Source organism: Ammospiza caudacuta, chromosome 19, assembly GCF_027887145.1.
Source record: "Ammospiza caudacuta isolate bAmmCau1 chromosome 19, bAmmCau1.pri, whole genome shotgun sequence".
In the NCBI taxonomy this organism is placed as follows: Eukaryota; Metazoa; Chordata; class Aves; order Passeriformes; family Passerellidae; genus Ammospiza; species Ammospiza caudacuta.
Genome location: NC_080611.1, coordinates 5,669,976 through 5,685,404, shown reverse-complemented (window position 1 = coordinate 5,685,404; position 15,429 = coordinate 5,669,976). Strand labels below are relative to the sequence as shown.

General features: G+C 43.6%; 2 protein-coding genes across 4 annotated transcripts in view; one reads left to right on the top strand and one right to left on the bottom strand.

Moving 5' to 3' along the window:
* B3GNTL1 (UDP-GlcNAc:betaGal beta-1,3-N-acetylglucosaminyltransferase like 1) overlaps window positions 1-3,328 on the top strand; it is a 106,847-nt gene extending 103,519 nt beyond the window's left edge. For both annotated transcript variants that reach the window (XM_058817552.1, XM_058817553.1), the window contains one exon: window positions 1,436-3,328. The gene's annotated coding sequence lies outside the window, so the exon portion shown is untranslated. The remainder of the gene's footprint in view (window positions 1-1,435) is intronic.
* The window catches only part of TBCD (tubulin folding cofactor D), a 122,340-nt gene that overhangs the window by 1,136 nt on the left and 105,775 nt on the right, over window positions 1-15,429 (bottom strand). The window contains exons 34-39 of one of the 2 annotated variants that reach the window (XM_058817550.1): window positions 12,906-13,027; window positions 11,613-11,690; window positions 5,670-5,759; window positions 5,149-5,236; window positions 4,108-4,217; window positions 1,698-1,782 (exon numbers count right to left, since the gene is read on the bottom strand). In XM_058817550.1, coding sequence (XP_058673533.1) covers window positions 1,698-1,782; window positions 4,108-4,217; window positions 5,149-5,236; window positions 5,670-5,759; window positions 11,613-11,690; window positions 12,906-13,027 — 573 coding nt within the window. Of the gene's footprint in view, window positions 1-1,476; window positions 1,783-4,107; window positions 4,218-5,148; window positions 5,237-5,669; window positions 5,760-11,612; window positions 11,691-12,905; window positions 13,028-15,429 lie in introns of those variants that run through there. The other variant, XM_058817549.1, reaches the window with a different exon arrangement.

The following is a 15,429-nucleotide window of genomic DNA, read 5'->3' as shown; positions in this document are numbered from 1 at the left end:
TCACCCAACACCTTCACCTTGGAATTCCCAGCGAGGGGGGAATTTTGGGTTGCAGGTGGGAGATTCTGGGGAGTTTTACACTCAGAACAAACCCCCAACTCCCTGTTTTTCCTGGGAATTGGAGACCTTTGTTTTTTCCAGGAAACAAGGGGAAAGAAAACCCAAACCACCTGTTTTTCCTGGGAATTTGAGGGGAAACCTCCTGTTTCTCACAGGAATTGAGGAAAACCCCCCCAAACCCCCCATTTTTCCTGGCAATTTGGGAGATCCCTCCCTCCAAAGCCCCCCATTTTCCCTGGGCGGGATTTGGGATCCCAGATTTACCCCCAGACCCAAGACCATCTCAGATCCATCCTGGGGGGGCTTCAGGCACAACAGGGAGGAGGTAAAATCCCCCTCCCTCCCATTCTCAATTTTTCTGGAGGGAAATTTGGGATTTTGAGCCATTTTTGGGGGGGGGAACTGCAGCTCTTTGTGGCATTGCTGTCCTGGCACTTCCCAGCCCTGTAATTAACTAACGCAAACAGAAAAGAAAATATAAAGCCGCAATATTTAGTCCTTTTAACACCATGGTTTGAACAACCCTCGAGCAAATTTCAAAAATTTAAAGGAGTAGAAAGTATTGATTTCAGCTGGAAGCCAACTTCATTCTCCTTTTTATCCTGCCATATCTCCCTCAGAGATACTTGGATTTAGATGTATTTAGATATTTCTTATTATTTTAGATATTTTATTATTTTATATATTTTTATTCTTTATTATATTTTTATTATTTTACTATTTTAGATATTTTTAGATATTGTTATTTCTTAATATTTTAGATATTTCCTATTATTTTGTTTATCTTAGAGACAGCTCTCTCCTAAAGTATCAGTCTTCTCTAAGCTTTCAAAAATTAAGGATTGACACAAGGACTTTTTTGAGATCAGAGAGTTTATCTTTTAAGATCTCTCATTTTGGGCATAACCTTTCTATTACTTGATTAAAAAACTTTTAACAGCAACACTCAGGTCAGTTTTTTGTTCTAAAAACAACTCCTTGCTGGGCAGGAGGTTCAGACTCTTGTTTCCCAGAATTATAAAAATGTTAGCTGAGGTTTCTTAAAATTGTACTAGAAGCAGATGGTAAAAACTGGAAAATGAGTGAAAACACTGCCATGAGTCAGCAGGAGGTCTTTGAAGGGTATTCATAGTGTCTTAAGAATGAGTCTTTAAAGAAAGATAAATATTTATATCTACACAGCAACACATATTCTTTAAAACACTAAAAAACCTCTTCTAGAACCTCTACCAAAGCAGAAAGTTCTGTACTTCTGAAATACTGAGCTGGGTGGGCATGTCCAAACGATCTAAAAATATACATTACATACATATATATATATATATATTTATGTATATATATACACTTTATGGTTTTGTATGCTATCCATCCACAGAGGCAGTGCTGCAATGCTGTGGTCTGCACCACCTCATGCCATCATTTGCTGCTGAAATGGAGAAGTTGCTGTCGCTTCCCCTTGCCCAGGAAGGGCAGAGGAGCAGTGGCTGCACATCTGTGTCTGGAATGCGCCCTGGAACGGGGCTGGGAGGGCCTCAGGCAGCAGCTCCAGCCATCCCACGTGTGCTGCAGCTGGCTGGGAACATCCTCAGGGACAGCTCCATGGAAAAAGCAGCCCCTGGAGCACATTCCCACCTCACCTTGGCCACCAGCTGGGGTCTGGGCACTTTCATGAGGTCGCAGAGGCAGTTTCGTCTCTCCCTCACCACGGGCAGCTCTGCTTCCCTGGGAGAGCAAAGGTGATTTCCAGTTAATTCAGGAAAATCCATAAAACATCCATAAAACACCCTCAGTGATCCCTGTCCCCCCTGCACCACAATGGATGTGTCCTTTCATGCACATTTCAAATGACAAGGGTTTTTTTGTTGTGTCACATTTGAAGGCTAAAGGACCATTTTTGTACCACCCTAAGTCAGATAAACCACAAATACACACCAGATCTGCCACAGGTCTAATAAAATGGCTAATTTTAGCTAATATGAGCCACTGGCTAATAAAAGGTCCAAGACTATTCTTTTATAGGGTTTTATATTAAAAAAACCCACTTATTTGTACAAATTTTTTGATTAGAAGTTCATTTAATTTATTCTCTAAAGTGATTGGATTTGGAAAAGACTCTCCCATCCCCTCTAAAGAAAAAGCAAAAAAGGGTGAGTTATTTATAACTTCAACCTTTTTTTTTTCACACCTTGGACAATTTGTCTTATTTACCACTGGAAATTTCCCTGTGGCTAAACAAAGTGTATTATTTATAGAGTAATTTGTTTAAACTCTGCATGACACAATTGTATGATAAAGTCTCTGGAGTCCCAACAAGGAAAATATGTGCATCCCAGTAATTACCATACTCCTTCAAATTCTCATTTGGCTTCCTGCTGCTAATACTTAGGGTAATTCAGAATTTAAACTGATTATTTTAGCACTGGGAGACCTTGAGGAAAACAAGCAGCTCACTGTGACACTCAGCAACAACTTCAAATCTCTTTTTCTGTAAACAGCTCAAATCTACCAAGATAAAACAATTAAGTTTTGAGTAAATGAGCCCTTTGTCTTTCATCTCAGAGCAGTGGCCACAGTGCAGCAAGGCACTCAGGGCTTGCTCCAAGCCAGTGTAAGCCAGGCACACCCTAAAAATGACAGGGTGAAAACAGAATATTCATTTCTCTGGAGTGTTTTTTGGGGGAAGTGTTTTGCTTTGATTTAGGAATGAGTTGTTTATGAGCAGAGCTGAACTCCACAGCTTTTCCTGTAGCACTGTGAGTGGAACCATCCCTGGGGACAGCACTCAGCTCATCCTGCAGTGTCAGGAACAAATTCCTTATGCAATTCCTGAGCCAGCCTGCCCTTAAATGCAGGTTTGCTCATGGAGCTCTGACTCACACCCAACACAATCCTAAACTTCCACCTGCATTAAACAAGGAACTGTAACCACAGCAGAACTTCCAACCTGAGACTCCTGTTCCAGTTTTGTACTGGAAAATGCAGAAAAAGAGCAGCAGCCACCCCTGCAAATGATAAACTCAGATAAACTTTTCACAAATATAAAGTTCTTTAAGCTCAAGCACGGAAATAAAAGTCAAACAGTGTAACTGCAATCCGCAACTCTGTCACCCATCCTTAAGGTGTATTTGTTCTTTGAACTTGTCTGGAATAAATTTATTTCCGTGAAATGTCAATGAACACAAAAAGCCATTTAATATAATGACTAAATAAATTATATATTTTTCTATATTTGTCTGTTCTCTGTTACTGCTGTTTGGGCCAGGTCTGTGACAAGGAAAAATGTTTAACAAGGCAGCAAAATGAATAAACAAATTATTACCTTAAAATTCTGTATTTTCTCAAACCTGCCCAGCTAATAATGCCCAATGCTAGAATTTGCAGAAAGGAGAAAATCCAGTGCCAAAATTCCCTGCTCCTGTCACTGCAAAGGGGCTCATGGAATGATTCTCTTAATCTAAAAGTCACTGGATCATGCTCATGAAGAACAGGACCCTCTCCCCCTGCCCCTGGAAGGAGGTAAGTAAAAAAAAAAAAGAATTACATTCTATGAAGTGGTTGTTTAATTCATGCCATCCTATCCTGGGAAACATCTAAACTGCTCCAATTCCAAATCTTTGCTTGAATACAAGGCTTGTAGCATGTTGAGTAATTACATTTCATGGGAGATTTGAGCTGTTCTGCTAATTCTGTTGTTTTCCAGCTTGCAGAGATCCTTCCTTTCCCCAAATCCTGCCAGTGCTCGTAAATGCCAAGAAACTGTCTGTGCACTTGAAGTTTGACTGTTTGCACAGCCCAGTCTCTGCTTTGTGGAAAACTTCCAAGATTTCCTCCCTTTTTATGTTGTTAGAAAAATATGGCTATTTTACTTTATCTAATGGTGATTTTATACATCCCCTTCCAGTGGGCCAGGATCCTGGAGAGCTCTTTAGAGCAGAGGAATGTCATGGAAGCAAGAAAGAGCTGAACCTGAGCTATCACACTTTCACAGGGACTCAGTTTCGGTCCCTCCAGGGCACAGGGGCTGTTTGGGGACAGCACTGCACTCACCAGTTGGTGTCACTGAGGATGGCCATGGCCTGCTCCATGATGGCCGGGTCCACCACGTCACTGTAGGTCAGCAGCATCTCGTACACCTGGCTGGCCGTGGTCTTCCTGATCTGCAGGGATAGGGAGAGGCAGCAGAGAGCCAGGCCAGAGCCACAGGGATGCTGAGGGCAAGGGGACACCCAGGGACCCACAGGGACCCACAGGGACCAGCCAGGCCAGAGCCACAGAGGCTGCTGAGGGCAGGGGACACCCAGGGACCCACAGGGATCATCCAGGCCAGAGCCACAGGGATGCTGAGGGCAAGGGACACCCAGGGACCCACAGGGACCCACAGGGACCAGCCAGGCCAGAGCCACAGGGATGCTGAGGGCAAGGGGACACCCAGAGACCAGCCAGGGACCCACAGGGACCAGCCAGGCCAGAGCCACAGGGATGCTGAGGGCAAGGGGACACCCAGGGACCCACAGGGACCCACAGGGACCAGCCAGGCCAGAGCCACAGAGGCTGCTGAGGGCAGGGGACACCCAGGGACCCACAGGGACCAGCCAGGCCAGAGCCACAGGGATGCTGAGGGCAAGGGACACCCAGGGACCCACAGGGACCAGCCAGGCCAGAGCCACAGGGATGCTGAGGGCAAGGGAGCCACAGGGATCATCCAGGCCAGCTCCTGAGATCATCCAGGCCAGCTCCTGCACAGGACCATTCCCAGGAGTCACACCCTGGGGATGGTCCTGTGCAGGACCACCCTGTCCATCCCTGGTGTCCCAAGCAGCCTCATGGCTGTGCCCATTCCCTGGGCAGTGCCCCATTGTGGAAACCCCCCTGAGGATCCCCCTGATCCCCTAAAAAGTTCTGTGCCAGAATTAAGAAATGAACAGGACTTTTGGTTTTTTCAGTCTTCTTCTCTTACCAACAGTTCAGCACACTGTCTGCATCTCAGTGTACAAGGACAAGCCACCAAAAATCACATTTGAATTATTTTTCATTTGTAAAATTCTTTTTCATTTCTCAATTTTTCAATGTGCAGTCTTCAGTACTTACTATAGGGAAGGGATGGCAAAGGAGGAGAAACAGCTGGAAGAAAACTTTCTCTCTCATGTCTCCTTGAAATTGAATCAGCCCACAAAATCTAGAAAATATCAGAAAAAAAATCAGATTATAACTTTTGTTTCATAACAGATTATAAAATCAGATATAACTTGTGTTATAACTGCACAAGTAAGTTTTGAGAACTAGGATGAAGATAGACATTGGGAAAAAAACAGGGAGGGGAAAAAGAAAAAGCAAATTATTCCCTTTTTTTTTTTCTTTCTCTACAAAGAAAAAGCAAATTACTCCCTTTAAGCATCTTAAGGACTATAAAAATTTTAAACCTTGTTCAACTTAATCACATCATATGTTTCACTTCAACCATCCAGAACTATGAGACTTCCACAACCTTCAATCACATGTATCTGTGTGTATTTTCCATATAAATTCCACATGAACCAGACCTCAGTGTTCCATCTGGTAAGTGAAATACTCCTCATTTCTGGGAGGAAAGATTGATTTCATTAACTCACACTCCTATGCTGGAGCGAAGCTTCCGGATGTCTTTGGACCTTTTGATCTCTTCTTTACAGAGAGTGAACAACTTCACTGGGAAGGGATGGCTGAGAATGGGAAAGAAAGAAAGAAAAAAAGATGAGCAGAAGGTTTCAGCAGAATTTCAAAGACATTTCATGATTGTCAGGATGCCAAAATAACATTCCAGGGCAAGGCAAGACACACTGCAGGCTGGTTTGTGCTTCCCCCCAGCAGCTCAGGGGAGTTTGGCCACCACGTTCCTGAGCCTTATTATTATTTATAATTTAATCATTAATTATTTACATTGCTATTATCTGTGTGCTGAGGAGTGAACTCCTCTTAGCCAAACAGGTTCAGTCCATGCAGGATAACTGCCTTGCCATGGCTTGTGTTAAAGCAGTGTGCAATGATCAGAAATACCATGTCAGGAATTACATTATCCTATGGCCAAATAACAGTTACTCAGTCTGTGTATCATCATGGTCATTCCCTAAGGTCTCCAACCAAACTTTACATAAAAGGGGATGAATGTTGTTCATAACTACTCCATTTTACAGCCCAAATCATCATGGTCATTCCCTAAGGTCTGCAACCAAATTTACATAAAGGGGATGAATGTTGTTCTTAGCTACCCCACCATTTCACAGCCCAAATTCCTTCAGTGATTCCAGACAACGTAATTAAACAGAGGGTTCACAGTTCTATTACATGGACAGGCCATGAAGCCATCTTTAAATATATTTAGCAAATTCTTTTCTTTTTCCACACAGTCTGGGAAACGTGATTCTCACAGCTCTTTCCCAGACGCTCGTACAAACACAAGTGCTATTAGTTATTCCAAGGATCTATTTAAGAGAAGGAAAGAGGGACTAATGCTTTTATTTCAGTTCAAATTATTTAATCTCTTACTTGCCACACTCAAGGCTGAAGTGCCTAGATGCAAAAGAAACTATTTCATATTTGTCTAGTGAGCACAATAACTTTGAGGCTGTGTATTTTGGAAACCTCACTGCATTGTGTATGGGAAGCAGAAAGCAAAAATAGCAACATTCATTTTCTACTACTGCAATTCAGAGCTGTGGATAAAAGCTATTGAAGAAAGCTGGGTACTGTCATCTGTTGAAGGGCAGAATATTTAAAATAAGATGTTTATAGCAGTGCCAAGATGTTTTGTTAAGGTAACGTGCCTTGTTCTGTAGAGTCTTCCAGACAAGAGTTAGTGTTTTTTAATGACTTTTTAAAAATTTGTAACAAAATCCTGGCATGTACTGGCAAACAGTGAACTACTTTAAAAAAGTGAACAACAAACCATGGTAAACTGAGGTGAAGAATTCTATACATGGTGGGAAGAACAGACATCTGCATGAACGAGTCTGTGTGTGTCTACAGGCATGGATTGGTCTGGGTTGGAGAGGGAAGAGCTCTCTGAATGCTGAGGTATATTTTGTCTTACCTTGGTGGAATTTCTCCTCCTCCCTCCCCAATTACACAAATTCCCTGTGCACAGAGCTAATTGCAATCCCTGCAGTGCATGCCTGCCTCTCAGCACAGGCCAGGCCAGTCAGTGAATTAGGTGAGATTTAAACTGGTTGAACAGCAGGGACAAAACTGAGAAGGGGAGCAACAAAAAGACCAATTGGAACAAGAGCATCTGGAACAAATTTAAAACATGGAACCTCATGAGCAGCATTTTGTGTTTAAAACAGATGCACTTTCCTTTCTGTTGGTTGCCAATTCTACATTTGCAATAACCAAACTTAACCTGTGTGTGATCTCAAATGACTCAAATAGCTTGGCCTCTGTAAAGGAAATTGAGAAAATTCCTTCTCCTGTGTGGGCACTGTGCCAGCAGGAACAGCATCAGCCCTGGGGAAGGAAAGTTCTCTGTGCATTCTGTGCACTGGGGACATGTGGCACTGCCAGAGGTGAGCTGGGTCTCAGCAGTGCCACTGCCAGGGTGCAGCTGCCACCAGCCCCTGCCTGCTTCCTGCTGCACAGCTGTTCATGCAAGAGCAGGAAAACTGCTTAAAACCAATCCAGGGGAGCATGGACACATGGAAATTATCATGGATATGTGGGGACACAGACTTCCTTAAAGCACTGCAAGATCACCAGAAAAACCAGAATACATGGGTGCTGCTGTTAGTGTGTAAAGTACCTAGATGTAGGAGAGAGAAATGCCATTTATTACCCCAGAGAGCACAAGACCCTGAGCTGCCATTCCAAGGCTGTTCTGTTTTCACGGCCCTGAGTATCATTGCCATCTTACCACACTTGTGAGGAGCCAGCAGCCCCCAGGGCAGCCCCAGCAGCACTGGGGATCCCTCATCCACTGAGCAGCAGGACCCTGCACCACAGTGAGCAGTGACACTCCAATGCCAGCTCTGCCAGTGGCCTCAGCTCTCTCTCCTCTGTCCTCCCTGCCCTCAAGGGTCCTCCCACCATCCAGGTACCTCTGTGCTTTCAAAGCAGCCTCTGGAGAGCTCCAGCAGCCCAGAGGGCATTTCTGAGAGCTCTGCTTCAAGCTGTGCCCGCTGCCTCCAGCAGTCCCCAACCCACAAACTCCCTGCACTGCCACCAGAGCAGCTCCACAAACTGCCCAGGAATGGAATCAGGAGGGTTTGGGCTGTGTGAGCACAGAGCTGAGGGCTCTCTGCCCTGTTTGATGGGAGCAGCAGTCAGTCAGTGATGCTGCAGCATCCCCAACACTTCAGCCCAGCACCCACCTGCCTGCTGCCAGGAGAAACCTTCCTCTTATTCCCTCCCTATTCCCTTCCTATTTCCCTCCCTAGTCCCTTCCTATTTCCTTCTTATTTCCCTCTCTATTCACTCCCTATTTCCTTCCCTCTTCACTCCATATTCCCTTCCTATTTCCCTCCCCATTCCTTTCTACTTCCCTCCCTATTCCCTCCCTATTTCCCTCCCCATTCCTTCCTATTTTCTTCCCTATTCCCTTCCTATTCCCCTCCCTATTCCCTCCTTATTTCCCACCCTATTCCCTCCCAATTTCCCTCCTATTCCCCTCCCTACTCACTCCCTATTTCCCTCCCCATTCCTTTCTATTTCCCTCCCTATTTCCCTTCCTATTTCCTTCCCCATTTCCCTCCCTATTTCCTTATTTCCCTTCCTATTTTCCTCCCTATTCCCCTCCCCATTTCCTTCCCTATTCCCCTCCCCATTTCCCTCCCTCCTTCCCTCTCTTCCCTCCCTATTTTGGCACTGGTGGGACTGAGGAAAGCCCTCAAGCCCATGGGAGAAGGGCACTTTTCACCCACAGCATCTCTCCAGTGCCATTCACTGCAGTGCCACAAACCATTCCTGGCTGCAGGAGGGACAAGCAGGTTGATGTCACCTCAGGACAGGTAGGAAACAACAAGTGGAATATTCCTGACAGCAGCTCTTTTCCCTGAGCCAAGCACAACAGAGGAGCCAGTTCTGAAAGCCATCTGATGACCCTGGGGATGAAGCTGATTCATTTCCAGCCCCACAGGACAGATATTCACCCCACACTCCCCATCCCTGCTGTTCCACACAAGGTAAATCCACCTCCCCTGAGCACAAACATCCAAACCAGGAGAGAGGAGAGGAACACCAGGGCTCACTTGTCCTTCTGCACAGAGATCACACACCAAGCACACAGAGCTTCCCCAACACTGAGATTCAGCTGCAGAACCACACCAGAAATGTTGAGCTTTATATTCCAAACTGTACAAGCTGCAGGGTGTGAAAAAGCAGGAAAATGCCTGGTGGGTTCCACCTGTGCAAGGCAGGAGTGACACCCTGTGGCAACTGGTTTTAACTGGAGCACTTACGAGGGTCAAACTGATCCTGCTCCTAATCCTGGTTAAATGAAGCACTGTTGGATATTTCCCATTCTGGACTGTGGATGTTTTATTAGAAAATAAATGTGTGGGAGAGCACAGTTTCCATTTCAAACCTCAAAATGCATTTGCAAACACTTTTTTACAATGCAGCAGTTGCCTATTTGGTGGCTGGTTTAGGTATAATCCTGACAGACATCCTACATGCCAACTCCCTTGCTAAAACTCCATTCAGCCCAACGTGGTAAAAAAATAATGAGGGAAGGAAATGAAATGGGAGCTGAACATCCCAAGGAAAAATACATGAGATACATGCTTGTATCTCAACTTTCATTTCAGGCACACTGGACCTAAAACCACCTGACACTGCAGGCACTTGTGGCCTTTCCATGCCACCAAACAGAGTCCCTATTTTCCCACCCACCCTGTGATGTTCTTACACATTTTTATGAAGGTTGCTCTGGAAAGGGAGTAAATGGTTCCATTCCAGAGAGCAGACCCAAAGTCAGGCTTTTCTGTTCAAAGAGGAGCAGGTGGCATCCAACAGCAGGGGCAGGCAGGCCTTGGAGCAGTGGATTCATCCCTAACTACAGCCAAAGGACCTAGCAGAGTAACAAAATGCATGAAAGGGAATTTTGAGCTCCCCCACCAAGTGCTGATCCACACACAGAGCATGGCAGAGCCCTGTAAAGCAGCACAGTGACTCACCCATGGCCAGCTCTGCACCAGGAGACACCCACATCCCCAAAATCTGACACGTGCAGGAATGAAACCCTCCATCTTTTACCTGCCTGCCACCTCCCCCCTGCTCTGCCCCTCCTGGCTCTGCATGGTCACAAGTTCTGCACCCCAGGCCAGCATTTCACTCCCTTGACATCAGCATGATCCACTTGGCTGCTTCATTATTCATTCTCTTTTTTTGGTTTCATCATCAAACTGGAGGCAAATACATCTGGATCAGCTTCAAAATCTTTCCCCCCATAATAGCCCTGAATTTTATTCCAGGCTTTTACACAAAGCATCACAATGGCACCACAGGGCTGAGTGTGAGTCACTCACACAGCAAAGGAATTGCTGCTACCACTGGGTTTCTGTTCAGTGACCTGGGAGACAAGACTTTGACTGGAATTTCCACCCATAATCTCTCACCTTCCCCAGCAGGGATGGCTGGAGCCTGTGTGGAAGCCCCAGATCAGTGGCACAATTATCAAACTGAGCAATATTCACTCCATCTGTCTTTGACTCACTTTAAATTCTCATTCAAACAGGGACTGCCAAGTGCAATTTCAGAAATATTATCTAAAACCACACTTCAAGACAAGAGTGAGCTTAATCAAAACTTTCAGAATGATGAAGGCTCTTCAGATTTATCTGCTGTGAGCAGTTCTTGAATCAACAAGTTCCCAATGCAGTATCTGTGCTTGCAGGATCTACATTGCACAATTCTGTAAATACCTGCAGATGTGCCAAGATGCTGCCTGGGAGAGCTTGTGGAATAGATTTTAATATTACCAAAATTCAAATAATTCTTTTCTGAAACATCTGCAAAACCCCATGATTTCACACTGGAATATCTCACTCATATTTATCTGTTCCTAAACTGAACACTTTCCACAGGACTGAGCTCAGAGTGGAAGAGCTGGGACATGACTTTTTTATTATTATTAGAATTTTAATTAACATCTTTGGAGATGTTCACATTAAGCAAAGCAGTGGGACTGGGGGAGCCATGGGCACAGAGGGTTCTGCAGCACCACGCAGGACAGTGCCAGTGCTCAGGGCTCCCAGTACAGCAAGGAATGTGCTCCAACCAGCAGGGATTTAGGAAGCTGGAAAATGAAGAATGGATCTGACACTGGTCCAAGAATCCCAGGTGAAACATGCAAATTTAATTTGATTAATGTCCTGGCTGTCAAACAGGGAACAAGTGACAGAATTCTACACAGACAAGAGACTTAAGGATTTTACCAAGACCCTTTCAAGGCTGTTTGTCCCACTTGAGGACAGTTAAAGCATTGCAATATAGACTCACACTGGAGCCCTGTGCACCCCCAGGGCAAGACTGAGGAGCTCTGATGCACAGTGGGGAATAAACCAAAGAAACTTCCAGCAACTTACTTCTCCTGCTCAGTGAACATATCAAAGCAGCCATTTGCCAGCATCTGGTCCAGCATTGTCAGCAGAGGCACAGACACCCTGAGGAAAGAAAATGATTCAACAAGGTAAACACACTGCTTGGCATACAGATATATACTATTTTGAACCAGAGGCAAAGAAGGAAACTTCCTACATATCTACACACAGGAAATTAGAACTTTGATTTACACAGAGGAGGGTTGCTCAGTACCTTGCGTGTGTTGGCTGAATGGGGACATTCCCTCTCAGCCAAAAAGGGAAAAACCTAATTAACAACTCCCCTGCTTTACATTTGCAGGGTCCTGAAAACACAACTGACAGTGTTAGAAAATATTAATCTGTTTTCTAGAGTATGAACAATGCATTCCACAGACTGTACCAGAAGTTACAGCACCAAATGAACCAACACTTGGCAGCTGGAATAACCACAGCCATGTTTTCAACACTTGAGACAAGAAACAAAATAACAATAGTATTTTTATTTATACATTAATATAAATAATATAAATTATATTAATCATATAAATAATATAACACAATAAATATTATAATATTATTATAATATTACATTACAATATTATATTATATTATATTATAATAGTATAATAATATAATAAAATATAAATAATATATTTTATAAAATTTTATAATGTAATATAATATAATATAATACTGTAATAAAATAACATAAATAATATAAATAATTATTAATATAAATAATTATTAATATAAATAATAATATAATAGCTAATATACATTAGTATTTCTACATTATACATTTATATTATTTATTTAGTGTTTGATTTATACAACAGAACAAGGGAGAATGGCTTCAAACTGAAAAAGAGCAGGTTTAGATGGGATATTGGGAAGAAATTCTTCCCTGTGAGGGTGGGGAGGCCCTGGCACAGATTGTCCTGTGGCTGCCCCATCCTTGGAAGTTTCCAAGGCCTCGTTGGATGGGGCTTGGAGCAACCTGGGCTTGTGGAAGGTGTCCCTGCCCTTGCCAGGGGACTGGAATTGGATGAGTTTTGAGTCCCCTGCAACCCAAACCCTTCCATGATTTAAAACTTGAATGTGCAGAATATTTTGCCATCACTCCTTGGTTTCATATTTTACCACACGTTCTGCTGTACCAACAGCTCTATTAAAGCAAATTCATGAGCCTTGGGCATTCACTGGATGTGCCACGCATCTGACTTGCAAAAGGGAAGGGAAAAAGGGGAAGGAAAGGGAAGAAGGCCTAAAGGGAAAAGAGCCAAGGACGAGCAGTACCGGTCATTGCGCAGGTTGTCCTCAAAGACCTTCAGCAGCGTCTCACAAAAACTGCCCAAAGCACTGGGGTCACTCTGGATCTTCTTCATGTGGTCAAACAGGCTCTGGGCAGAGTATCTGAGCTGCAACACAACACCAGGAACCTCCAGTGAAGGACAGGAAAAAGCCACTGCCCCACACACAGGGGCTCCAGCCCTGCCCTGCAGCAGCACAAAGGGCACAAAGCAGCACCAAACCCAACTGACCACGGCTGCATTACCTGCACTAGCCCATTTCTAAGGAAAGTTGGGGTTTTTTGGGTTTTTTTCCTTTTTAAGCTGGCAAACTTTTGGCTTTTTTCCCTTTTTAAGCTGACAAACTTTTGAGGTTTTTTCCTTTTTAAGTTGACAAACTTTTGGGGTTTTTTTCCCTTTTTAAGATGTCAAACTTTCAGGTTTTTCTCTTTTTTAAGCTGGCAAACTTTTGGGGTTTTTTCCTCTTTAAGCTGGCAGACTTTTGGGGTTTTTTCTCCTTTTTAAGCTGGCAGACTTTTGGGGTTTTTTTTCCTTTTTAAGCTGGCAAACTTTTGTGGTTTTCTCCTTTTTAAGCTGGCAAACTTTTGGGGTTTTCTCCTTTTTAAGTTGACAACTTTTGGGTTTTTCTCCTTTTTAAGTTGGCAAACTTTTTGGTTTTTTTCCTTTTTAAGCTGGTGAACTTTTGGGTTTTTCTCCTTTTTAAGCTGGCAAACTTTTGGATTTTTTGCTTTTTAAGCTGGCAAACTCCCTCCCAGAGCTGCTGTGGAAGGGGAGCAGGCACAGCCTCTGTGGGAATCCCCTTTTCCTCAGAAGCCTGACCATTTTATCAAGGAAAGAAAATAAAACTTTGGATGAGAATGAGAAACATCAACAAGTGTCTTCCCAAAAGCAAATAGAGGAATCTATATTTAAACATTTTATCTAACAAAGCCCATATCAGTAACATTTATGAGTGCATCAGCACCCAAGAATAAGAAACAATTCAGCCTTGGCTCAAAACTCTGAACTATTTTCCCAAAGCTTCAGCCTGCAAACAGCACAGCCCAGCAATCCTGGGAAGCAGCACAGGAACAACCCTCACACTTCGTTCTGTACTGAAACATCCTGGGCAGGGCAGGAGCAGAAATATTTCTTTGAAATGGTCAAGCAATTTGCAGAAATTATTCAGTTATTCTGAGTTTCAGAATGAGAGTCAAATCTCAGTAACATCTGTACTAATATCTAATATATAGATATACAAATATCTATATTAATATAATATACAATTATATTAGTATAATATATATATTATACTAATATATCTGTATAATATACATAGATTATTAAAACAATCTGTGCATTTAAGATTATTATAAATAAATAACAAATATTTTGTCTTTACACCTTCCAAGAGCAGAGATCAACAACAAGCAGAGGAAATCCCATCTCAGAAAAAAATCATAGGTGGTGTCATTTTCTCTCCTATTTCTTTTGTGTCTTAAATGACCTCAGAGATCTCACACCATTTTTTTTAAGGAAGTTGAATGACTCAGTGCTATCTCTGCAGATCCAAATGACTTGAAAAGGCAAGAAAGGGCATGGAAGTAAAGGGCAACAAGCACAGCTCCAGGTGGGGTGCTCCAGAGCTGTGCCAAAGCAAGGCAGAGCTGCGGGATATCAGAAACACTGGAGAATGAGGACAGCACAAGTAATTAAAAAATACAGAAGTACAGGTGTGGATAATCCATCATGTAACTGCTTAGCAGATTGAAAAATGGGGCATTTTCCCAATAGTGGCAGAAACTCCAGCATAACAACATGACATGAGCAGGTTAAATCCTTATTTCCTCCTCAGGTGAGCTCCTTCTGTCCCAGCCTCAGTATCTGAGCTGTAATCTTAATGCTCCTGAGTATTTGAAGAGAAGAATATTTCCAAATGTCTTCCCCATCTATGCAGAACACAAATTCACACTGCATCAAACATGTGACATTTACCTTTCCCTGGGGTTCCATAAGGACTGGGAGAGGAAATTAGGAGGTTAATGGGCTGGAACTGGGACAACTTTGGATCCAAATTTAAGAGGAGGCCTGAGACTGACCTTGTTCTTATGGAACAGCAAAACCAGGGTTTGCCAAGGTGTGACTGCCCCAACACTGAGGGCAAGAGCAGATCCTGCAGGGACAGGAGATGAACAGAGCACAGAACAGAGCTCAAGGCACCCTGCACCTGGTGACAGGGATGCCTCAGATTTTGGCTTTTGTATTTTTCACATTCTGTGCTGCTTTAGTGTGTGGGTCTGGGCTCACATCAGGGGATGGTGAGCTCTGTGCACAGAGCAGGGAGACAAAACAATTCCTGCTCCAGCTGGGCACCAAGGACAAATGACCCAAATCTCAGCCCAAGAGCACAAACGATGTGGAATAAAGAGAGAAAAACAAGGATGGGACTGCATGGGCTAAAGCTGGAATGGGACAATGAACTGCAAGATGCAAATGGAGCAGAACTGATCACAGTGAGAGACCCTGTGTGC